The sequence below is a fragment of the Salvia hispanica genome, chromosome 2 (assembly GCF_029641045.1).
Source record: "Salvia hispanica isolate PSC_SH4W2 chromosome 2, Shi_PSC_v1, whole genome shotgun sequence".
Classification (NCBI taxonomy): Eukaryota; Viridiplantae; Streptophyta; class Magnoliopsida; order Lamiales; family Lamiaceae; genus Salvia; species Salvia hispanica.
Window position 1 is genome coordinate 15,237,268 of NC_142693.1, and position 26,543 is coordinate 15,263,810.

Sequence of the window (26,543 nt, forward strand, 5' to 3'; positions counted from 1 at the left end):
TTTCAATTTTCAATTTTCTTACAAGAATCTTGTATGTTTTAATATATAATGTCTAGTATTGGATGAAATAGTGAAATTGATTCAATAAACAAAAATATAATTGTGTTATAAAATGACCGAATGATTAATGGATGAGTTAAAATTGATTCAATAAACAAGAATATAATTGTGTTATAAAAATGAATTAAACTTATAATAATTATAATAACGACGATTTAATTTAATTTTATTAGTCAAATGTGGTCGATAGGCAAAACAAAATTTCGTTTACTTGCAGACTTGCATATGGTATTGTTTAAGATAAAAATACCTACCCTGTTTTTAACGTGATTTTATCAGTCAAATACTATAGCCTCATACCTACCCAATATTTTAACATAATTTTATTAGTCAAATATACCCTCACATTAAAACGCAATTAGTACATGATATCCATCCAAGAAATTGGGAATTGGAGTCGACGAAAAGTAAAATGATATTATTAAATTTTTTAAAAACAATAGACACATCATAACTTAAGAAATATATATTCCTTTTGTCGAACTTTTTTCAGTGTTTCATATACTATAATACAAACATTTCTATTTTTAGAACTGCTTTGATATTCACGTATTAGCATATTTTTGGATACTAATACATAGAGTTTGATTAGCTTTCAAAATATTCGTTAATAAAAATGATTTATAGTGAAGCAACCCTAATTATTTAGAGCAAAAAGATTTAGCAGCAAAGTGATATACGCATTTGTTGTTTGGAAGTGAGCAGTCAAAACAGAAATTAGAGGTTTGAGTGAAACAATGGAGAGCGGCGCTGCTTTTGCTGCCCTACACCCCAATCCCACCCTCCTTCTCGGCCCCGCCCGCAGCGCTATCCAGCTCCTCCCTCCTCTCACCGACAAGAAATCTCTCTCTCCCCACCTTCTTCCTCTCCAGGCAACTGCCGCATTCAATGTACTTTTTTCAATTCGCCCCTTTTCCGTCTCTGCAATCATTGCTATTCGTCTTATTTATCACCTGCTTATTTCTGTTATGCTTATCGTATTAATCATGATTCTGTGCTGCTGCAGAAGCAATCGCGCTTCGTTCCTTTCAGTAACAACAATGCCAATTCGCTTCGTGTGGCGTCGCCCGCCAGGTTTTGCTGTTGTGGAAATATATGAAGTGCCGCATTATTCGAATTTTGACTTCTTTGTTTTCGAATTCGGTTCTGATTCTAGGAATTATTCTTTTAATTTTCCACGATTGGTAGCAATTTAAGGTTTCGCTTCAGTTCTGACACTAGGATTTGGGGTTCTTTGATTTTGGCAGTGATGTTGCATTGGAATCAGCTGACATTGACTGGGACAATCTTGGTTTCGGATTGGTGCCCACTGATTATATGTATATGATGAAGTGCTCCCAAGGTGAAGCATTTTGTAATGGTGAATTGCAGAGATTTGGGAACCTTGAGTTGAGCCCGTCTGCTGGTATTTTGAATTACGGCCAGGTTAGTTTTATTGTGTGCCGTTTTTTGATTGATATGTAGCAATGTGCTTGGGTTTTGAATTTGAGTTTGTCTGCCAAATTTGTAGGGATTGTTTGAAGGCCTAAAAGCTTACAGGAAACACGATGGTAATATTTTACTATTCCGTCCTGAGGAAAATGCGATGCGGCTTAGAGAGGGTGCCGTGCGCATGTGCATGCCTGCTCCTACTGTTGATCAGTTCTTGGAGGCTGTAAAAGCCACTGTTTTAGCAAATGAAAGATGGGTAATGTTTTTATTTGAGTTTGAGAACTTGTAGTTAGTTATGCAATTGTATTGAAACATTAATAGCTCGTTCTCTATTTGTTGTCAATTTCAGATTCCTCCACCAGGAAAGGGTTCTTTATATATAAGACCATTGCTTATGGGAAGCGGAGCTGTTCTAGGTCTTGCACCGGCTCCTGAGTACACCTTTTTGGTTTATGTTTCACCCGTAGGCAACTATTTCAAGGTAGTTTGAGTTCCCTTTACATGCCTGTGCCACAAGTTCAATATATGCTTATGTTACCTTTTTGCACACGAAGGAATCTGGTTCTAACATTCACTTGTCATGTTTATGTATGATTTGGGTGTTCTTGTTTTTTTTTTATTTAATGGGCTTTGCATAACAAGGTACAATTTATAAGCTGCAAATTCTAACGTCTCAATGCTACTCTTGTTGTGGACATCCCTTTTACAAAATTTTATTTCTGGAACAACAATATATCTCACATTCGTTCCTTGTTCTACGATATAGGAAGGATTGGCACCAATAAATTTAATTGTGGAGACAGAAATGCATCGTGCAACACCTGGTGGTACCGGAGGAGTAAAGACCATCGGAAACTATGCTGCAGTAAGTGATTCTTATATTAATGTTAACTGCTTTGTAATGTAGATTTTATTTCTCCCTATATAATTTTTTTTGTTCCTTGCAAGACTTCCTCTAAGTTGTCTCTTTCCATCTTTAACAATTTACTTCTTGCTTACAGCCTTATCGCTAGTTCGAGTAAACTCATAGAGCTTTCTCTTGATTTGAAACTTCGAACATGCCAAATCAAATTATGGCTTGTTGACTTTGGTGCTTTGTCATTACTGTCTAACTGTGGTCAAGATACTCTCTTGCTTACTGTAGTTTAGCTTCTTCCTGCTTAGTGACCCTATTATCTTATCAATTACTAACTTATGGTCTTCTGTAAATACCATCCTGTATTATGATTTTGATTTTGATTTCTACCTCATGTTGACGACTATTTACATCGTCTGGACTATCACTGCTAGGTTCTACAGGCGCAGAGTGCTGCTAAAGCAAAAGGGTTTTCTGATGTACTTTATTTAGATAGTACTCACAAAAAATATTTGGAGGAAGTCTCCTCGTGCAACGTGTTTGTTGTAAAGGTATGGCATCTTCTCATCACCAACATGATTTCAGTGTGTTTCATCGATTCCCACACTGGATCAATGATATGGTGATTTTTATTCAGTATGATTTTGGTATCTTTGGCTGTTTAGCCATAGTTCTTCTTAACTTCTATTTGCGTGGATCTCCTTCTGTGATACTATTCCTTCCCAACATATGTGTAATGAGTGGCACATTTGAAAATGATTTTATTTTAAATGAAAGGGGTCTATTAAGTAGTGACAACTGACAACCCAAATGGAAAAATTAGCCTATTGTATTGGGATGGAGGGAGTAATTGATATGCTATGTGTTCACTGCAGAAACAATCTTTTTTCGTCTTCTACACAATGCTAAATTTAGTGCTGCCTTACTGGAACATAATAATGCACATTTTAGAGTGTAAAAACTTTCAGATTAGCATGAGGGTTAGACAAATAACTTGAGTTTGACTTCTTTCCATGTGACTTCGCTTAACTTGATTATATGATCCAAGTTAAGCCATTTTATTTGTTGTGATTTGGTTAGTTGTCTGTTCAGATATTTATGTGGTGGTAATTTCATTTGAGGTTGATGTCTATGTTGAATGCTGAGCTTATATAAACTGGATCATTCCGGTCCCTCTGAAGCTAATTTCTCATATAGAACTTTCTGTTGTGATATTCTTGTTTTTTTTTTTTTTCTATCCGCTCTCTTGTTCGTTCCTCATCCATGAAAACTTAAAATCTGTTCCTCAGGGTAATGTGATATCCACTCCTGCGATAAAAGGCACCATCCTACCTGGCATCACCAGGAAGAGCATACTCGATGTTGCTATTAGTCAGGGATTCCAGGTACTTTTGCTGGTTCTCAAGTTTGTCATTATGACTAATCGAGTTATAGTTTGCATCAAGTGGATCGACCAAATAAAGAGCGTACTCACTGTTATTTATGCTTTTATGATATTCAGGTTGAGGAACGTTATGTGACAGTGGACGATTTGCTTGAAGCTGATGAAGTTTTCTGCACGGGAACTGCAGTTGTTGTTTCACCTGTAGGAAGCATAACCTATCTCAATAAAAGGTATAGACTTTGTTACATTGATCAAAACTAATAGTAGTACGTTGGGAGGAAAAAAGGATGAGAAGGGGAAATGTAAAACCGCATTGTTTGGTGAATGCAGGGTGACTTACGGAGGAGTGGGGCGTGTGTCGCAGCAGCTGTATTCGGCGCTGACGAGCCTGCAGATGGGGCTGGCTGAGGATACAATGGGATGGATAGTTGAGCTCAAGTAGCCTCTCTTATCCTCTCTTGTCTTTGAATTGTAGAAACTACTTATGACTTTGGGAAAGAAGCGTCTTGTGTTGTAATTTGCACTTTCAGTTACCTTGACCTCCAAACTCAGTCATAACTTTATTTAGCTGTAAACTTTTCTGCTCCTAAATTTTGATTTCTTACCCATTTGTCTAATCTAGACTACGCAATAAATATATGTTGAGGAAGAGCATGTTAAATTTTGTAGGAAATTTGAATAAGTTCAAAAGTAGCCTCTGTAATTTGATCATTTTCTTTCTTTCTTCCCATCTCTCTCAAAAATTTTACCCCTCAGAGTTTAATGAAATGATTAACTTAACACCGGTGATAAATAAAAGTAGATATAAATACTAGTAAGTAGGAGTATCACAATTGACTGTGCGTCATGCGTGATTAAATAATTCTGTTATCCGAGTATTCTTAATTTTAGATAATATTTCATAAGGTTATAAAATTTGGTCTTTAATTAGATTGTGTTAAATAGTTCTAATTTCCGATAATATTTTATATCATAGTCTATATTCCGAAAACTATTTACATGAATTAGATTTTTTTACAAATCATAATTAAGTCCTTAACTGCAAAAACTAAATGAAAAAAATAAAATACACAAAAGCGTTAGCTGGTTAGAAAAAAATGTATTCTCTATTTAATTGGCATGCCAATTTGGACCAAATTTTAGTGAAAAAAATATGTTATCTGCTAATTATGGGGTTGAATTTTTTAAAATAATTTAAAGGTATTAATAAATTTTATGGAAAAGTCACTAATCGCCTAGATACTAGGCCCTTTTGCTTTTCAAGTGAGGCTGGAGAAGAAAACTTGCAGATTAAACAGCTCTTTTTGTTAGTAGTTTCAAAGGCAACTACAATTATTATATGCTAACTAACAATTGCACTAGCAAAAAAGGGCATGTGAACAGCAGAAGAAAAAATCACTTTGTAGTTAACATTAAAGTCAGAGATGGTGCGAATGTTTGTTGATTCGTGCCTTCTCGAGTTGGGTTCTTTTTGGCTTTGGCACTAATTTGTTTATATCCTTTCGTTTTAGTAGTACAGAGTATTAGAAATTTCTAGTTCGATAAAATTTTCAACTGATTAGCCCGTACCAGCTATCAATTATTCCTAAATCTGAGTAGGGTTGATTCAGAAACCCATAAATTGACTTGTTTATTTTTATACCTTGTCCTTTCACGTAGCACGTATCATGCAAAATAAAAACATTAATAAACACTATAAAAGGATTTCTGCGGATTGAATTATAGATTGTCTATTTTGTATTATAGACTGTTTTCTTTTGAATTATAAACAATTTATGTCTATAATAATACAAAATAATGTATCTATCTATCTATATAGATGTTTTATGTCTATAATACAAAATAAACTATCTATAATGCAACCCGCAGAAATTCATCTGCATCATCCACTAACTTTTTTTTATGCCACATAGCAGCACAAGGTTGAAATGATGTTATGACTTTAAGGGTAGAAGAACGTTAGCGTGCATAGGTGTGTGATCAAATACTAATTAATTTACATATATACATTAGCTTTAGCTTTTATCAAAATGTGTTTACATTCCACTTTAATTTTACAAATCTTAAACTAGATTCTTTAATACTATGAAAATAATTCATCGTAATCTTTCTTATATAGTACTACTATTAAATTACTCAACAACTCAGAGATTACGTTGTATCCAATAGTTTATTTTTAGTGCTATAAAAAGTTGCATCAATGACATGTATATATAAAAGCTTACCTTTTGATGAATTGAAATTTGAGGGAAAAATCAGTTGGCATATATAAGAGTATCGTTTAATCAACAGTTGGATATACAAATCTTGTTGTCTTGATTCACATATAATCTCAGGTTCGGAAATGAAAACACCTCTCACAATAATCTCAGCTGACATTGACTGGGACAATCTTGGTTTCGGATTGGTGCCCACTGATTATATGTATATGATGAAGTGCTCCCAAGGTGAAGCATTTTGTAATGGTGAATTGCAGAGATTTGGGAACCTTGAGCTGAGCCCGTCTGCTGGTATTTTGAATTACGGCCAGGTTAGTTTTATTGTGCCATTTTTGATTGATGCTTGGATTTTGAATTTGAGTATGTCTGCCATTTTGTAGGGATTGTTTGAAGGCCTAAAAGCTTACAGGAAAGAAGATGGTAATATTTTACTGTTCCGTCCTGAGGAAAATGCGATGCGGCTTAGAGAGGGTGCCGTGCGCATGTGCATGCCTGCTCCTACTGTTGATCAGTTCTTGGAGGCGGTTAAAGCCACTGTTTTAGCAAATGAAAGATGGGTAATGTTTTTATTTGAGTTTGAGAACTTGTAGTTAGTTATGCAATTGCATTGAAACATCTATTTGTTGCCGATTTCAGATTCCTCCGCCAGGAAAGGGATCTTTATATATAAGACCATTGCTTATTGGAAGCGGAGCTGTTCTAGGTCTTGCACCGGCTCCTGAGTACACCTTTTTGGTTTATGTTTCACCCGTAGGCAACTATTTCAAGGTAGTTCAATATATGCTTATGTTACCTTTTGCACATGAAGGACACTTGTCATGTTTATGTATGATTTGGGTGTTCTTGTTTTTTTTTATAATGGGCTTTGCACATCAAGCTATTAGTTTATAAGCTGCAAATTATGCTACTCTTGTTGTAGACATCCCCTTTACAAAATTTGTATTTCTGGAACAATAATATATCTCACATTCATTCCTTGTTCTATGATACAGGAAGGATTGGCACCAATAAATTTAATTGTGGAGACACAAATGCATCGTGCAACACCTGGTGGTACCGGAGGAGTAAAGACCACTGGAAACTATGCTGCAGTAAGTGATTCTTATGTTGATGTTAACAATTTTTTATGTTCCTTGCTTACAGCTTTATTGCTAGTTCAAGTAAACTCATGGAGCTTTCTCTTGATTTGACACTTCAAACATGCCAAATCAGGTTATGACTTTGGTGCATTGTCGTTACTGTCTAACTGCGGTCAAGATATTCTCTTGCTTACTGTAGTTTAGCTTCTTCCTGCTTAGTGACCCTATTATCTTATCGATTACTAACTTATGGTCTTACGTAAATACCATTCTGCATTCTGGTTTTGATTTCTACCTCGTGTTGATGACTATTTACATCTTCTGGACTATCACTTCTAGGTTCTGCAGGCGCAGAGTGCTGCTAAAGCAAAAGGGTTCTCTGATGTACTGTATTTAGATAGTACTCACAAAAAATATTTGGAGGAAGTCTCCTCGTGCAATGTGTTTGTTGTAAAGGTATGGCATCTTCATGATTTCAGTGTGTTTCATCAATTCCCTTACTGGGTCAAGGATCTCCTTCTGTAATACTCCTTCCCTCCCAACATAAATGTGTAATGAGTGGAATGGGATAGTGATTCATATGCTATGTGTTCACTGCACAAACAATCTTTTTCCGTCTTCTATACAATGTTAAATTTAGTACTGCCTTACTGGAACATAATAATGTGAGTACATTTTAGACACAAAAAACTTTCAGATTAAAGTGGATCATTTGGGTCCGTCTGAAGCTAATTTCTCATATTGAACTTTCTGTTGTGATAATCTTATTATTGTTTTTTTGTTCTATCCGTCATTCTTATTTGTTCCTCGTCCATGAAAACTTAAAATCTATCCTAAAATTGAATATTTGAATCCTCAGGGTAATGTGATATCCACTCCTGCGATAAAAGGCACCATCCTACCTGGCATCACCAGGAAGAGCATACTCGATGTTGCTATTAGTCAGGGATTCCAGGTACTTTTGCTGGTTCTCAAGTTTGTCATTATGACTAATCGAGTTATAGTTTGCATCAAGTGGATTGACCAAATAAAGAGCGTACTCACTGTTACTTATGTTTTTATGGTATTCAGGTTGAGGAACGTTATGTGACAGTGGACGATTTGCTTGAAGCTGATGAAGTTTTCTGCACGGGAACTGCAGTTGTTGTTTCACCTGTAGGCAGCATAACCTATCTCAATAAAAGGTATCGCTTTGTTACAGTGATCAAAACTAATAGTAGTACTACGTTGGGAGGAAAAAGGATGAGAAAGGGAAATGTAATACCGTATTGTTTGGTGAATGCAGGGTGACTTACGGAGGAGTGGGGCGTGTGTCACAGCAGCTGTATTCGGCGCTGACGAGCCTGCAGATGGGGCTGGCTGAGGATACAATGGGATGGATAGTTGAGCTCAAGTAGCCTCTCTTATTCTCTCTTGTCTTTGAATTGTAGAAACTACTTATGACTTTGGAAAAGAAGCGTCTTGTGTTGTAATTTGCTTTTCTGCTCCTAAATTTTGATTTCTTACCCATTTGTCTATTCTATGCAATAAATATATGTTGAGGAACAGCTTGTTTAATTTTGTAGTAGGAAGTTTGAATAAGTTCAGAGTAGCCTCTATAGTTTGATCATTTTCTTTCCTCTTTCTTCCCACCTCTCTCTAAAGGATACATGAAGGAGAAGAAAACTAAAAGATATCTCGATACATGCATTAGATTTTTATCCAAGTCTTAATTAAATCCTTAACTGCAAAACTTATATGAAAAAAATAAAATAAGCAAAAGTGCTAGTTGGTTAGAACTTTAGACAGGGCTGACAAATTGTGTGGATTGGGTTGCTATCGGGTCAACCCAATATCGACCCAACCTTATCGGTTCAACCCAAACAGATTCGTGTCGGATTCGTGCAGATTTCGTGTCATCCAAAAAAATATCGGTCATCTTTTAATGATAGTAAGTTACTACACAATAAAAACGCTATACAATAACGACCGACATATGATATTATATAATTAAAATTTGATATTACACAATAAAATAAGATATTATAAAATTAAAATAATTAATTTAAATAATTTTTAAATCCAAATAATAAAATTAAAGTATATTAAAATTAAATCTAACTAATAAAGTTAAAATAATTAAAATAATTATTTTTTTAATAAACTTCAAAAAAAATAATTAATAATAGTATTAATCATATTTTTACTAATAAAATTAAAATTATAATATTTTTTAATTAATAAAAATAATTAAAATTAAAATTTAATATATTATTTTAATTAATAGAAATAATCAAAATATTTTTTTTTCTTAACGGATAACCCAACCCAACCCGACCCGACCCAACCCAAAATTTCCGGGTTCTTATTGGGTCAACCCTATAAGGACCCAAATCCTAAATATGCGTGTTCGTGTCGGATTAACTTCGTGCGGATTCGTGTCGAATTATCGTGTCGGATCAAAAATTGTCAGCCCGTTAATAGATGATTTCCAAATATATTCTCTATTTGATTGGCATGCCAATTTTGACCAAATTTTAGTGAAAAAAATTATTTTGTCTGTTTGTTGTGGGGTTGGATTTTCGTAATTACTTAAAGGGATTAATTTATTTTATGGAAAAGTCACTAAGACTATATACTAATCGCATAGATACTAGCTGATTAAACTTTTTAGTTTCAAGTGAGGAAGAAGTAACCTGGAGAAGGAAAATTGCAGATTGAAGAGCTCTTTTTGTTAGTAGTTTCAAAGGTAACTATTATCATATTCTAATTGAATAATTGCACTAGCAAAAAAGGGCATGTGAACAGCAGAAGAAAAAATCACTTTGTACTTTGTAGTAACATTAAAGTCAGAGATGGTGCAATTATTTTTCTACCCACTTTATAAATATTTAATGTGTAACTATGCGTCGAAAGAAGTTTCTACATTTGCTCATTGATTCGTGCCTTTTCGAATTAATTTGTTTATATCCTTTCGTCTAAATTTCTAGTTTGATAAAATATTCATCTTGATTATTAGTTCACAGTCTGAGTAGAGCTAACCCGTAAACATTTTTTAGAGCTTAATCGACACTTTTGTGATGATTTTTGGATAAAATAAATAACTATACAAAATAAAATATAATTAACTTTCTAATGTATGTTATACGTATACAAGGATGCTACTTTAAAAGTAACTAATTTTAAAATCATAACGTCTTTTTGATCTTGTCCTTTCATGTAGCATGTACTATATTGTAAAATAACAACGCTATAATAAAAAAAAACATAATAGACACACTATTGATGCATTAGTTTTTATCAAAATATTTTCAAACTCAAGATTTATCATATTTCGCTATTCAATATCATATTTTTGAAATTTTATTTTACTAGTATGTAATTGTGTGTGCATTTATATTTACATATAATTAATCTTTTATTTATTGTATACATTTATATATCTTTAATTTCCACACTCTTGCAGGGGTATTTGTACTATGTATAATAACCCTATGGAAAAGTACACTTTGAAATGTGGGAGTTGAGGAACGGGTCAAATGGTTTAGCAAATGTAGAATCACACACCAACTTTGTGCTATTGTAATTTCATTTTCTTTACATAAACTATGATTGCTGCCTTTATGCATCAACTTTTTGAACATCAAGTATTTTATTTCCCCACTGTTCCATTCCTACATTTTAAGTCAATATAGACATAGTTATCAATATCCGAATTATACAAAAGTATATTATTCCACCGGTCTATAAATAATAGTCTCATCAATTGATCGAGCGGTGGAGGGAAATATTAAAATACCGCACTTACCGTATCAAAAATACCAGTTTTTTGGTATACAGTAATTTTCGGTATGATACCGTACCAAAATGACAAAATGACTTGACTATTATGGAACGGAGCGAGCAAGCAAGAAAGAAAGATGAAGGGTAGTGTAAGTAGCAAGGGCGGACGCAGAAATAAATAATGATAAGGGCTGTATTTCTAAATTTTGTTTTAAAGTATATTTTTGAATGTTTTAGATTATTTATAAGGGCTTTTACATAATAATTTGTCTTAAATTTAGATAAATTATAAAAATTTATAAAAGAAAAAAACTTAAAATAAATTTTATTAAGGGCTTTAGCCCTACCCATTTTATACATGGGTCCGCCCCTGGTAAGTAGTGTTAGTGGATAGTGAGTTCCACTTCATTAGTAGTGTAGTGTAATGGTAGAAATTGTAAATAAAATGATGTGTAGGGATAATATACTGTTTAACTGTGTCAAAATTAGAAAGTTCATACTTTTCAGGGATGAATTAATAAGGAAATAATTCATATTTTTCGGGTACGAGGGAGTACTATATATATATATATTATATTATATTATATTATATTTAATATATTTATATACAAAATAAATTAAAAAGAAAAATCCTCCAAAATCCAACTTTTTAAAAATATTTTTGGAATAAAATAGTTTTTTAAGTATAACGGTATTACGATATACAGTACCGTATTTCGGTATACCGTAAAAATGCAGTATACCTCAATCAAGGTAAGGTAACGGTATCAAAAATTAACCATACCGAATTTTCGGTATACCGCAATTTTTCATACAACATTTTTCGGTACGGTATACCCTTAGTCGCATCTTTTTATTCGTTCCGTCCATCAAAATTAGTCTCATATTAAAAATGAAAAGTTTCTTCCATTTTATTATACTCACTCCGCCCCATAAAAATATTTGCACTTTCAATTTTCGTCAGTTCCACAAAATACGTGTATTCCATTTCTGGAAAGTTACATCAATTTAATAACTACATTATCCTTCTCTCTCTTACTTTACCATACCTTTCTCCTCCTCTCTCTTACTTTACCAATTTTATTCTTAATTCCCGTGCCATATCCATTGCCCATATTTTTATTGGACTGAGAGAGTATTCATTTTCTCTTTCATACTTTACTTTTTTTTTCTCTCTCCTTATGTCTTATACTTTATCAATTCCAAATTAAATGTAAGCACTGCATAGAAAATAAGAGGCCCTTAATTACGTTATTTCATATCAGTCATTGTATGGTTATATCAATGATTAATCTTGTACTAGCATTACTAAAATGTAAGTCATACCCTATCTGAATATGGGCGACTATATTCTAGATAGTGTATGAAAATGGATTGCTGCTGAAATTAATTGTCAAAAGTTAATAACATAAAATATATGTTAGTGCGTGATAGTCCAGATAAATTAAATATATCCAAAGGAGAACATTCCTTGACCTTGAAAATAATGGTGGTGGCTCTAGCTGTCGACCTCTTTTAACTTCTTGTTATCTTTTCTAGAACAAGTAGAACCGTGGGTTAATCGACCAATTATGTAAATTTTATCCTTGAAATGTTCAAAAGCATCTGAATTATTATGTTAATTTGCATGATTGTCAATGAAGCTTGAATAAAAACTAGTATAAATTTGTACTTTAATTTTTTACTCACTTTTGACTTGAACTTAATTGTGTTTATACGGCAACACAATTCAATTGCTATTTCAAGAACAACAAATGGTAGAGATAGGATCATAGGAGAAAGTAAACTTTTAATATGCGACCAAATTCAAACCATAGCGTTGTGAATGGTGACAAAATAATTATATAATTCACAACTAGACTATATAGCTAGTTTGTGAATTAGCCTTATATATCATCATTTACAATGAGTGTAGGTTAGGTTGTGTATTAAGTACTAAATTGCCAATTCACAAATTAGAGTGTTCTTAATTTTAAAGTAGTGAAAAATGCTCCGTATTAATTTATAGTTGTAGATAATATACCAATTCAAAACTAAGAATACTTACTGTTGTGAATGGGGAACAAAAACTTTTAATTCACAACCGAAAGTACTAATAGTAGTTGTAAATTATAGCTAAAATTCAGCAACCCTTACTCAAAAGCATTCTAATAGTGAAATACCGGGTAAAATAGATTTTACGTTTACAAATATCATTTTAGTGAATTTTGTCTTTAACGCTATCTGCAAAGACAAAATTTGTACTCCCTCCTTCCCGCTTTAGCAGTCCTATTGACTTTTCTGTCCTCTTTTTGTAAAAATGATAAAAAAAATAGTTAAAGAGAAGAAATGGTAAATTAAGAGAAAGAATAATATAGAGAAGAAGGCAGAAAAGCCAATGGGACTACTAAAGCAGGACGGAGGGAGTATTATTTTAATCTATTGAAACTTTATAATGTAGATTTTGAGTCAAAATCTTTCAAATACACGACATTTACTTTTTCAATACATGTATTTAATATGAAAAAAAGGTTATGTGTAACCGGTAAAATCCATCACATGGATTATGAGGCCAAAATTCAATTAGTCCCAAACATATTTCCAAATTGATAAATATTAAAATATTTAAATTCATCCACGATCTATTACCAAAATCTATTCATTCACTACACCATTCAAGGTCTTAAGCCACTTTTGAACCCATTCCTTTCTTAGAAAAAATTTCAACAATCCATCACTCCTTTCCTTAATTATTTATTGGTCTCACTTATTTTATCTTGATCTATTTACTTTATGTTATAATATATCTATTTCAATTTAATTAAAATAATAAAATTTATTAAAATTTAAAAATTGCGTTTTATTAAAAGACAGAGTATACATAATTGAATTCCTAAAAGCATACTTTATTGGAAATGATAAAATACATAATCAAAATTCAAATCACTAGTTGTGTTTGGCAAAATTTTGCCCAAATGTATTCAGTTAGATCACATTGGCATATATCGTTTAATCAATAGTTCGATATACAAATCTTGTTGTCCATATTTGGTTTTGATTAACATCTAAGAGAGGTTCGGAAATGAAAACACCTCCCTCTTTATATATATAAAATTGGTCTTGATTAACATATAAGAGACGTTCGGAAATGAAAACACCTCTTTCCCTCTCTATATATAATTATACATACTACAATAATTTAGTTATAATTATTGATGACTGACAATTATTAATTATGATCCTCAGAGGGTCTGTTCTGTTCACATTATAAGACAATAATTTACTTGTGCCTCTGTGAGTGTGTGGATAGTTTCTCCTTTCTTTCATTTTCTTTTTCTTCCTTATATCTTTTTATTGAACTTTATAATTCATTGGCACTGCACAGTTAGAACATTTATGTCCGTTTTGGGTTTTTCTAAGAAAAATTGAATAGAAGAATATATGTAATGCAAAGTCGCAATTACACCCATAGTAATGAATTATGTATGGATATTGTAGTATTAGACTAATAAAATAAATAAAAACTAAAGCAAATTAAATGGATTTTAGGATATAATCGGAATTATAAAGATTCGAAAGATGAGTAATTACAAATTAATATGGACAAAACATATGTATACATGAAATTTCCAGCCTATTAAGGTGATGTTTATTATAAGCTTACTTTACAGGTGCACCGTACCACATACATTTGTTAGGTGCTTTGTTTTCATTTGTCATTGCATGTGGATAGATATTACTGCTAGTACTATATAATTAATCTCCTTACTTACATAACCTAATTTTATATACTCCCTCCCTCCGTCCGTGAATAGGAATCCCGTTTTTCCATTTTAGTCCGTCCGTGAATAAGAGTCCCGGTTCACTTTTACCATAAATGGTAATAGAGTCTCACCTTTCACTTAACTCATTCCACCCACATTTCATTTAAAACTAATATATACAAGTGAGACCCCTATTCCACTAACCTTTTCCCACCCACTTTTCTTAACATTTCTTAAAATCCGTGCCACCAAGGAATGAGACTCCTAATGACGGACGGAGGGGTAATAAATATGACCCCACATGAAATATATATTCCATTCCAATCAAGTACCTATATGTAATACCAACAAGAGCGTGCATATACATGGATAGATTAAAGAAAACATTTTTTGTGATCGATATAATTATAAATAAATAGGATCGGAAATCATGTGTGGATTGAAAGCTCTTACTCATTAGTCAGAGTACAAGAGTATCGGTGGAATAATTACTAGAAAAATTACTTCATACATTGCAAAATAATCGAAATTCAAGTAAAGTGTGGACCCAATTTCTTTTGTTACATTTTGACAAAAGAAAAAACGCTCAAACCATTCAAAGTGATGAACCAAAATCAAAACCAACAAGGTAAAAGCTAAAATAACGATAAGTGAAAACAAGACTAAAGACCAAGACCAATACAATCTTACATAACCTTAAGTTGGTATATTATCCAGACATATCAATCACAATTAAAGTGGCATAAGAAAAACAATTGTTGTAACAATCGAGACCAAAGGAGAAGATATGTGACCTATATCAATCAAAAGATTTTATATTGAAAATTATTAATTAATTTACTGTACGAATTAATTCACTTCAATTGATTAATAATCTCTCTTATTCTTGAGAAGTAGTACTTACAATAGAATAGCAAGACTAAGAATATCTCTTAACCTAATCTATCGACTAACTCATTGCACAAAACTAATAGATTTAATTGAGCTAAAGTAAGCTAACATATGTCCATTCAACACTTCTAGTTTATGACTCTCCCACTCAAAATGGATAATAAACCGATTGTCAAATACTATAATGTTAGAAAAAATGTCTTAACAACACTACTATTCGGTAATGGACCTTTTCTCTTTATGAATCAATGAATATTTTTTAAGTATTGTTTTATCCAATTCCACAATATCGAATAGAGCCAATCCAATCCCATCCCGATTGCATAAAATCAATGTAATATTTTTTAGTATTTAATCAATTCCTTGATACCGAACGAAGCCAAAATCATTACTTTTTTTTTTAAGTATTTGTACTTGTTTTTCTTTCATACTAGGAGTACTGGAGTATCTTTTTATTATAGTTGAATTTTTTTTTATTCGTACAGATTTGCCGTGATCTAGGAAGCATACTTGACCTTACAATAAGTCGAGAATCACATTGAGTGCTCTCTCATTGTTATTATCTTCATACTTTTGACCAAGTCTACTACAATGTTTAACCGTCAATATATATTATTAGTAGTAAATCTTGATGACGTATTCTTAAAAAATAAAAGAGTAATTAATTCTATTAAATAAAACAAAATGTATTTAAAACAAGATAGATTAATAAAATAATAAAACTAAGAATACATAAATAGGGGGGAGTAGAGAGTGAGAGGCAAAATAGCAAAATAATAGCGATGGGAAGAGCTCCTTGCTGCGACAAAGCCAAGGTGAAGAAAGGGCCATGGTCTCCCGAAGAGGACGCCAAGCTCAAATCCCACATCCAAACTCACGGCACCGGCGGCAACTGGATCGCCCTCCCGGCCAAAATAGGCCTCCAGAGATGCGGAAAGAGTTGCCGTCTTAGATGGCTCAATTATCTCCGGCCTAACCTCAAGCACGGCGGTTTCACCGCAGACGAAGACAACTTAATCTGCACCCTCTACCTCACCATCGGAAGCAGGTCTGTACGTAATAAGACTTATACAGTGGTTCCAGTTCTTTTATTTTTTAAAAAAAATACACTTTTATACATGAATTTTGCATGATGAGATTAATTCATTTATGTGGGAATATAATTTAGATGGTCGGTGATCGCGGCTCAATTACCGGGAAGAACAGACAACGACATCAAGAACTACTGGAACACCAGGCTCAAGAAGAAGCTCTTCCCCAAGCAAAGAATCAGATCCGACCCTCCACCGCCGCCGCCGCCGTTGCTCCAAGAAAGTTTCTTGTCTTGTACTAATAATTTGGAAGCTGATTTCCAACATCACAACAACGTATGGGAGAACTCAACGGCCATGATTGATCTTCCATCACAAATGGGAATATATAGTGCGATGATGCCACAGCTTCACACTTCTTTGCCAATGGCAAATGCTATAAACTGGGAAGAAATGAACATCTATCAACCTTGGATTGTTTTGGATGAGCCTAGGTTACTACCTTATTCTCAATAACCATCTTATTTTCTAATTTAATCGTTTGTCATGTTTTGTACTGTCACTTTCATATGCAAATCCAATCCGAATCTTCAATTCTTATTTTCCATTTAGTTTTAAAATTATCAAACTCATTGTTTGTGCTTTCTTCGGTTTCAATTATTTTGTTGGATTAAGATGGTTAGAATTGATTGTTGAGTTGGCCTATCACGTCCTACACTCCAAATTAGGATTATATGCATGTTCTTGGACTTTCCCAATTATAATCATCTTATTAAATGAAAAAGAAAAAAAGATAATGCATTTTACTATAGTTAAGAAAGATGGTGAGCGGTTTTAATACGCCCACCCATTGTATGAACCAAAATGATCAACAGACTTCCCCACTTGCAATATAAAAACTCATAATCGACTTTAGCCTGCTCCAATACTAAGTTAAAAATGAGACACCCACCCCTTTAAAATAGCTTGTAAAGATGGAATTATCCACTCATTTATAGAGGATTCAGAATCATCATTTTGTAGATGCGGGATAAAAAGGGGCATACGAGTGTCCTTAAGTATTTTACAAAATTTTATTTGGTTAACTTCTATTTCATATTTAACTTAATAATAATAGTCAAATATTATGATGCATCATATTTATCTATTATTGTTATTGCCTGTAGTATTATTTTATTCAAGGATAGGTATAATTTCCAAGGATGAATTTAAAGTATAATTGTTGAGAAAGTACCATGAAATTCAAGAAAAATATAAAGTAGAAAAGGACACGTTTGACGTTTTGGCTACAAGTTGTTAGGTGTTAGCAAATTGGGCATCGGAAAATGGCGGTATGTTTTTATTGTTATGTTAGAAACTTACTGTTAAGTAAGCAAAAAGGGCCATCTTAAGCTGTTGGGATGAGTAAAGATAAGGATTAATGTCCTTATATTATGACTATCATAACTGTATCAACATGATAAAGATTTCACATCCCGTGTGTAATGTCCCTCCTTTGTCTATTTTAGGAGTATATATCACTTAACTTCTGTCAAGAAGAAAAATGTGTTGCTTGGGAACATTCCTATGTAAATACTAGAAAATTACCTTGAAATTATTGTGTTCCAGTGTACATGCCATGAAGTTACCACAGGACTTTCGTTAACGAGTGCGAAAATGTCATAAGTTCAATCCCGTTTGTATACAATGTTTGTTTACCACATTACAATGATATAGTGGTCCAGTGTACATGTAGTAAGTTCAATCCCGTTTGTATACAATGTTTGTTAACTTCTACTGTTAAAGCCAAATTAGCTTGCAGCAGTACTAATACCGAAGAATACCTCCAACTGTTAACAGTAATTTGAACCCCAACGTCAAAATCCTGGCTTCGCCACTTATTAGTTGCATAGTTATTTAGTAACAGTAGTAGTAGTTAATTCCAAATTTCTAACTATAACAATTAGTTATTATGTGGGCTTTTAATCTTTAAGAGCAATTATATTAGTAATCCTAAAATTTGTACTATCAAATATCTTTTTTAATAAAAAGAATAAAAAAATATTTTCATATGCCATGATTTAAAACTATTAGATTAAAAAATCTAATGCATATTAATGGATCTTATTTTAGGTGGAAGGAGTTTTATTTTATTTTTTACTATTTTGACAATGTCTAATATTGCGATTCTAGTTCTGACAGAAAGCAAGAATAACGTGCATTAGACCGTATCTTTCTTCCAGAATTTTAGAGATCGTATCTTGAATCTTTCAAACTTTAGTGACACCAAAACAAATTTCATCATACTTCGAAAGTTATACTAGTACTTTTTGGCTACTCGTAGTATTTTTCTATTTTCGTCCTCCTTAATCATGCGAGAGGTATGAGTTGATTGAGAATTGAATGATTGATTCTTATGTTCTCAATCACACCCCCTTGAAATTGAATATTCCTAATTATTATAAAAATGGTTCATGATTTTGTTAAAAATGATTTTGAAAATCAAAAAGCAAAGCACTTGAAGTGAAAATGGCTTACCTGGCTGAGATTAAGTAATGATCGTCTCAAGTCAGAAAATGGGCTGTACTAAAATTCATCCCATCAATGTAAGATAATTTTGCCCAACAAAACCCGGCCCTTATTCGATTTGCAATTTTCACTTGCTGGGCTTTTAGGCCCAAATATAAAAAACATTCAAACTGCTTTCAGCCTCTTTCGTATTTTGATAATACTAACTTTCTTCTCCCTAATACATTAATATCACACGTCTTAGATAATTTCAAATTGAGATGATCAAAAATAGTGTCAATACATCTTAAGCTTTTTTAGTACTCTTTGGTTGGATCCTTAAGTAGTGACTGTTCAGTATTACTTCCCTATTATAAAGTCAAAAAAATTTAATTTTCAATTTTATTTTGTCAAACGAAAATACCCAGCCAGAACGACTACCCATCAATATGATAATTGATGAGTTTTATTGGAGCATATACTAATACCAATACCAATACCTTTGGGCTTTGTTGTGACTTTGCAACCTTAATGAGGTAAACACACAATGATACTAGGGCTGATAATTTTTGGCACGACACGAACCTGCACGAAATTAATGAGTATATGTCAAAGCTTATTGGGTTCATGTCCTTATCGTGTTGACACGATAACGACACGAAAACGTCGTGTCGTGTTCGTGTTACACGTTAAGAAATAATATTAATATATTATAATAATAATATTATTTTATTTATTTTAAAATTAAAAATTAAAATTTAATATTAGAAATAATATTAATATATTATAATAGTATTATTATAGTGTCATTATTGTGTCGTGTCATATATGTGTTGTTATCGTGTCGTATTGACCCGAAGTGATTTGTGTCGTTAATGTGTTCGTGTCGTCGTGTTCGTGTATGAGGGTAGCGAGTCGTGTTCGTATTCGTGTTTGGAGTTTTCTTAACGGGTCGTGTTCGTGTTTGTTGTTATCGTGTTGACACGATAACGACACAATACGCACGATTTGCCACCCCTAAATGGTACTCCCTCTGTCCCACAAAAGATGTCACACTTTCCTTTTTAGTTTGTCCCACAAAAGACGTCACGTTTCCCTTTTTGGAAAAAGTTATCGCTCACATGAATATAAAAATTATATTTTATCTCCCCATTTAACACACAAAACAAAACTTTCTAAAATCTCGTGTCGTCCCACAAGTGTGACATATTTTGTTGGACGGAGGGAGTACCGTTCTACAGTTTTGCAAATATATTAATTATAGTATTATACGGTTATTAATCCATAATGAAATTCTAATCAATTTAGAAAAGAAACAAAAGACCTAGAATAGTTGAACATGAGAAATCAAATGCTACCTAGATCCCAGACAAAGCTTAATCTATTAATGATTCGATTTACAATTTCTTTACGTTAAAATCCGGATTGAGAAAGAAATTTACTTAATGGATGAATGTCAGGAATCTCGGAAATATTCTAGGCGAGATACAAGGGATTTTCTTACTATCAAATAAAGTGGAATAAAATATCAGAAAAATTATAAATTTTATTTAAATTCTGGTTAAACTTGCAACTCATTAGCGACGACGTAGCAACATGGAGGAGAACTTTGCTGTTTCTTAGTATTAAAGGATAAAAATTAAAGTGAGTCAAACTTTAAAATTTAAATAAATGATATAGTTTTTATAAAAAATATACGTATAAATCAAAACAACGGCGTATAGTACATGTTTGTGTCACCTAGTGCACCACACCATCCATTAATTTAAGACACATATAATAAACTCGGTATTTAAGTGATGTTTAGGAATTATTATTGTCTTGTTTGGATTAGTAGTTTGTGAATTTATATGGTATTTAAAATAGTTCTTAACTAGTACTCCTAACAATGATAAGTTTGTTGAGTTCGAAGGAAATAGGCCTAAAAGGTGCAATAGATGTAAAGATGCAAGCACGGACCGTGCACGAGGCCATGAAAACGCAAACCCATGCATACATGATACACCAATGACCAGCCTGTGCTTGGCCACAAGACAATCACACGGCCCATACGAACTTACAGAATGATATTGCAATTATTATGATTAGATAATTAGTCGCCATGGATACCATACTCGTGCTTGACATATATATGCTATAGTTGCATCGTACACTTGCGATTTGTAAGCTAATAAGAAGTTTATCAACATGTACTTATTATCGTCATTTATAACACGAGTGTGACTAGAATAACGCCCCTCGTGACAATTGCGAACAATGTTAAATCTCGTGCTTTTTTTCTTATCAGCTTTTGAGTTATGGGTTGGATCAAAACTCATGATTTTTAGGAAAAATTCCTAATGAAGTAATACCACCGTATTGGATTGTTGAATTTATGAATAATTGGAAAGAAACACAATGCTATGTACATTAAATGGACATTCGAATACCCCATGAAAATCATTAGATTTCATGTAATAGGGATACATTGTAGAAAATTAAGAGTTAAAGAATAAGACAAAATATACTATGTGCTTGGTCATAAGGTCTTTATTTACGGCTATGATATATCGATTTTTTTAAAAATTATTTGGATTTGTAGTTGTGTCGTATGTGTATGATATAGTAATACTACAATTAATGTAAATTACTCCTACCTATATTTGAGTGCAAAGAGTGGGAGATGGCCTCCCTTGATAATCATCACATGCAAACCATACAAGTTAAGGGGTCATTAATGAATGTGTTGGTGAAGATGGTCCAAATTCGTTGTGGCTGTTGATATTGAATGTTATGGCATGGGTAGTGGGGTAATGCTTACTTAATTATTTCATTTACATTTATATATAGATTTATAGATTGAGACAAGACATGATGTTTCTTGTGTTGATGAGAGAGGCAAGCATACCAGGTTGTTTATGGAGGGAAACAACCTAAAATCATATCTTAGCCTTTGCATATTCAGCAGGTGTTCTATGTTCTCTTTTCTTTGCATGTGAATCCCACATGACTCATGACCCTCCATACCACTCAAACTAACTCATAGATAAATAGTAATAGTAGTATCAATCGCAATTGTCAAAGAAATCAAATTGAAAACTATTTATTCCTTTAGAAATGAAGACATAGAAAAAGAAAATATCTAAAATCGAAAAAATGAGCAGCGCCTTGCATCCAATCTCCTACGTCTCACTTGGGGATTTCAATCGAGAAAATCATCAGGTTTTGGCCAATCCCACGTGGTCCTATCATAATGGAGTATAAAATTGTAAGACTAATTTGTAGGAATGTCAATTTAATCGGAAACCAAAACTTACTCAAATAAATCATAAAATGGAGATTAGAGTCAAAAATAGCCCTAAAGATAAAAAGTTTGGTCGGCCAATAAAAGAATGGCCCGAGAGCGATAGGGTTGGCCCAACATTTGAGTGAGTTGACCATAAATTTTTCCTTATTTTTTCCTTTTATAATTTGATGATAAAATTTTGATAAAATATTCAAACATCACGAGTTAAGAAAGATAACAACTTATGTTTAGTGTGTGTCAAGAAGTAACATTTATTAATAATCTAATGCAATTTCATGTTAATGTCACTTACTTTTTTTTATGTAGTGCAAAGTTCAATTTGAGAACTTTATATAGTTATTTTAACAAAACAATCAAGAATGAATAGCAAATCAAGTTCAATAATTTCGTTTTCAAAGTAGTATTCCCTCTGTCAAACACTGAGAGGACATATTTCTTAATCTTAATGAGATTTTAATCATTCGCAGGGGCAGGGTAGTTGGCAACGGAGGGTCAGATCTTGCCCCAATGAGTCTAGGTTCGAATCTCACTACTATCGTGTAGTTGCTTCCATCTCTCAGGCACAAATGTGAGGCCTTGAGAGATGGGCTTCGGCAGCCAGTGCGTTAAGGCCTCCCCTTTAACGGGCTACTATATACCCTGATTGAACCCCCTTACATAATTTCAGGCTGAAGTGTGGAGGCTGTCAAGGCGACGGAGTTGCCTTTTTGCTGCAATCATGAGATTTAAACAATTGTTGGTTAATGTGTTTAAATGATGAGAGAAAGAGAGTTAAAATATTTTCATTGAAGAAAAAGAGTTTCTAAAAATAGCAATTTGTTATTTTATTTGTGTCAAAATAAAAAGAAAAGTGTATCATTTTAGCTTTGATAAGATCGGATGTAGTACAGTTTCGAACATATAACCCTCAACAACAATTTAGTGTTGACCAAATAATTGTGGAAATCTCGTCGGAAAGATGAATATATCTATCTTCCTAATTATGATTAGTAATTAAGCCTTTTTTCTATTCATAATAAGTCACTCCTTAAGGAGCGCTTTATTATAGTACTTTATCCCAGTTGTAGTAGAAAATTAATTAATGTTTGCAATAGAATATTTGTAATTATATATGCAAAGCGAATTATGAAGATCCAATCCATCACATGCATAAGATATGCTTCACCCAAAGTTGATCGAGTAATAATAGGAATGTATACATATCAAATTAAAGAGATTAATCTGTGAATTTAACTATCATTAACCATTTAAGTACGACCATTGGACTTTGGTAGCATCAAATATTCATTCCATTCACAATTAGAAAAAGGATAAGAATGACCAATTGAAGATTAAATAATAATCATCACATGAATAATCAAAGGTATATGTATGCAAGGCACATGGGTAACTGGATATGGTCAATTTGAAGACCAATAATTCACACATAAATATGGTTTCTTTTTTTTTTTGTTTTCTCATAAATAAGAAAATTAACAATTATTCGAGAGCATAGTAGCACACCCTGATTGATATATATGGATTTTTTTTTTCCATTATAAGAAAATTCAAAATTAATCAAGAGCACATCCTAATAATAATACCAAATCATATATTTATATATGAAATAATGTTAAACCAGTCAAATCAAAGCTAGGTGGTATGTTTAGCCTATGAATTTTTTTGGTTCAGAGAGAAAAGTATCTCTAAAATTTTATCCCTTATTAGAATTAATACTTATAAATTAATTTTAATCTACTTCAATTTTTAGTTCAAAGACTTGCAAATATGCAACCCGAAAAAGAAGGTTACTTTCTGAGTATAATTGCATCTTTTAATTTAAGGGTATCAATTCAAAATGTAGATTCCAAATCTCTCGCATCACATGTCAACTCGATCAGTTAGGATATTATCATAATAATTAAATAGAGTTGGAAAAATCATGTTCAATATCATATCTTGTAACGACCGAATTCTTGTATTAGATTCGTGCGAACAATTATTACGAAATAATTCTGAAAAATATTTTTTTGACGATGATCAGGTTATGCATCATTTCATATAATTTTCTTATCATCTGTATATAATAGGGAGTGCAAATTATTGGTAGTTAGTTATGATATGGTAGTTAAATGATTTAAGCAACAATTACCTACTAGAGAGTTAAGATATGTTAGTATAATTATTAGATAATGAGAGATATACAAATCTAACTAGAAAGTTTTGGTGATACTTTCATTGATATCGCGTAAATATTAATTAATAACAATTGAATGACCTGAAATTGTGATTCGATTTCAATTTTCAACTAATGGAACCGTATTTTTTTATAGAGAAAAGATAAATTAACAACAATTGTATATACAAAATACCCTTTAATTTAATTCTATTTTGGGGATAAAATTTTATGACTAATTTACCCTTAGTAATTAATATTGGATATTTCTAACTGTACTAGTTTAGGAAAATATCATTGATTTAGGTTTTAAACTATTTAGGGTAATATTGATTAACACACTACATAATTAAATTACTATATTTAATTATAAAATAAATACTAGTATATAATTTAATAACGTACTGTACTATTTATTTTTTAAAAGAAATTTATATTTGATCATTTTATAGTTTAGTATCTAGTTTATTTTTTGCCATTCATACTATTATTTTTTCATAACTTGTCTAGGTTTTTTTGTTAATATTTCATTCCAAATTGTAATGCAATATAAATCATCAATATAGTTACAATGAAATAATTCAATATATGAAAAAAATTAAATTAAAATAATAAAACAATTTTATAACCGAAATATCAACTGCATGAGAAAATACTTATAGTCATAAATAATGATTTAATATTTCTTGCGCTTTCTTTTTATTTTTGTTTTATTTTTCTTTAATATTTTCCTAAGCTTGTTCCTTTTTTATTAAATGTCCAAAAGCATATATATACATTTTTTTTATTTTAATTACCTTTAGCGATAAGTTTTTTTATAGTAATAAAATATTAATCATTATTTATTTCTTAATTAACATGAAGGGTGTTTATACTAGATATTAAGTATACACAGGTAAAACATGTAGTTGCATTTATAATTTTTAGAGTAATTCAATCATAAAATAGTTCGATGCGAATAATAATATAATTGTTGAATGTGAATGACTATTATTATTTTAATATAATTTTTATTACTATATAAATTTTATTTCATAATTTTGTAGTCAAGATGTAGAGTAGCCAAGTAAATTGACTAAATGATTATTATTGTTTTAATTTATTTTTTATTGTTATATTCATTTCATAATTTTCGAGTCAAAATGTATACTAATCAAGGAAATCGACGTGATGATATTTAATTAGTTGGATGACAATATTCATTACTATTCCATTGAACAATGAAATAGTTAGTTTTGAATAACTATAATTATTTATTTTTATTACAAATAAATTAAATAATAATCTTTAATTAGTTGGAATACTAAAAATTGAAATAATAAATTATAATTTAGTTGGATGATAATTCTAAATATTTAAATACATTATTTGACGTTCTTTTAGTGACTGAAATTTAATATGTCAATTTATTCAATTAAATTTTATTGTATTATAGTGTAGCATTTAAGTGTTGAGTGTTTAAATACTTACCCCAGATTTTGTTAAAATGTATGATGAAAAATGTGATGACATCTTTTTAGTTTTGATCTATCTATAATTATGCAGCTTTGAGATAGAACTATTTATACTTTCCTAAATCTGTAGTTATTTAATTAACAACTTAATTTTTCACTAAATAGTTATGAAAGGGTAAATATGTGATATATAAACTAATTAATCATCATCAATGTAATTATAGATGTAAAATGCCTAAAATGTCCAATTTTGTACATACAATTTTTGTTAATTTATCACTGCCCTTTTTTATATCAATGAAACGACGATCTTAAAATATTAATTCCTTTAGTCCAATTTCACAAAAATACATATTAAAAACGATTTCTATAATGAAATCATACTGACTCTTATTTTAATTTGGTATGAATAGAATCACAAAAGTCGGCAAGTGCCAATTATCACCCTTAGCCATGCTAATTATATATACAAGGATAAATCATGCCCATAATTTTTGGTCAGAAGTCAAAGAAATGTATGATCATGGACCAATAAATATACATACGTCCAAATATACTAAGAATAAATAAAAAAGTTTCTTAAACATTGATAATTTTTTATTGTTAAATTATACCAGTATATATTTATATAATTAGTAGAATCATCAAACCTTTAAATACCATTTTTCTTTTACTTTATACTGTATTTGACAAAATATTTGTTCG

At 31.7% G+C, this 26,543-nt stretch overlaps 3 protein-coding genes across 3 annotated transcripts; all 3 read left to right on the plus strand.

Moving 5' to 3' along the window:
* Positions 1 to 747: 747 nt before the first annotated feature.
* LOC125202709 (branched-chain amino acid aminotransferase 2, chloroplastic) lies at positions 748 to 4,322 on the plus strand. The gene is made up of 10 exons (XM_089063686.1): positions 748 to 950; positions 1,067 to 1,134; positions 1,308 to 1,485; positions 1,571 to 1,747; positions 1,841 to 1,972; positions 2,258 to 2,356; positions 2,782 to 2,898; positions 3,637 to 3,732; positions 3,849 to 3,961; positions 4,062 to 4,322. The coding sequence occupies exons 1-10, from the start codon at positions 798 to 800 to the stop codon at positions 4,171 to 4,173; spliced, it is 1,245 nt and encodes a 414-aa protein (XP_088919812.1). The 5' UTR covers positions 748 to 797; the 3' UTR covers positions 4,174 to 4,322.
* A 1,762-nt stretch (positions 4,323 to 6,084) lies between these two features.
* On the plus strand, positions 6,085 to 8,536 carry LOC148931636 (branched-chain amino acid aminotransferase 2, chloroplastic-like). The gene is made up of 8 exons (XM_089065913.1): positions 6,085 to 6,261; positions 6,331 to 6,507; positions 6,587 to 6,718; positions 6,943 to 7,041; positions 7,369 to 7,485; positions 7,889 to 7,984; positions 8,101 to 8,213; positions 8,315 to 8,536. Exons 1-8 carry the CDS (start codon positions 6,154 to 6,156, stop codon positions 8,424 to 8,426), a joined length of 954 nt encoding a protein of 317 aa, XP_088922039.1. The 5' UTR covers positions 6,085 to 6,153; the 3' UTR covers positions 8,427 to 8,536.
* A 7,648-nt stretch (positions 8,537 to 16,184) lies between these two features.
* On the plus strand, positions 16,185 to 17,056 carry LOC125202479 (transcription factor RAX3-like). Its single transcript, XM_048100879.2, has 2 exons — positions 16,185 to 16,473; positions 16,594 to 17,056. Exons 1-2 carry the CDS (start codon positions 16,208 to 16,210, stop codon positions 16,970 to 16,972), a joined length of 645 nt encoding a protein of 214 aa, XP_047956836.1. The 5' UTR covers positions 16,185 to 16,207; the 3' UTR covers positions 16,973 to 17,056.
* Positions 17,057 to 26,543: the final 9,487 nt, after the last annotated feature.

Excerpts from the sequence above, each read along its gene's own strand:
- LOC125202709 (XM_089063686.1), top strand. The coding sequence starts at position 798 with ATGGAGAGCGGCGCTGCTTTTGCTGCCCTACACCCCAATCCCACCCTC. Across the intron at positions 3,733-3,848 it reads CTATTAGTCAGGGATTCCAG|GTTGAGGAACGTTATGTGAC; the intron begins GTACTTTTGCTG and ends TATGATATTCAG. Across the intron at positions 3,962-4,061 it reads ATAACCTATCTCAATAAAAG|GGTGACTTACGGAGGAGTGG; the intron begins GTATAGACTTTG and ends TGGTGAATGCAG.
- LOC148931636 (XM_089065913.1), top strand. The coding sequence starts at position 6,154 with ATGTATATGATGAAGTGCTCCCAAGGTGAAGCATTTTGTAATGGTGAA. Across the intron at positions 6,262-6,330 it reads GTATTTTGAATTACGGCCAG|GGATTGTTTGAAGGCCTAAA; the intron begins GTTAGTTTTATT and ends GCCATTTTGTAG. Across the intron at positions 7,985-8,100 it reads CTATTAGTCAGGGATTCCAG|GTTGAGGAACGTTATGTGAC; the intron begins GTACTTTTGCTG and ends TATGGTATTCAG.
- LOC125202479 (XM_048100879.2), top strand. The coding sequence starts at position 16,208 with ATGGGAAGAGCTCCTTGCTGCGACAAAGCCAAGGTGAAGAAAGGGCCA. Across the intron at positions 16,474-16,593 it reads TACCTCACCATCGGAAGCAG|ATGGTCGGTGATCGCGGCTC; the intron begins GTCTGTACGTAA and ends AATATAATTTAG.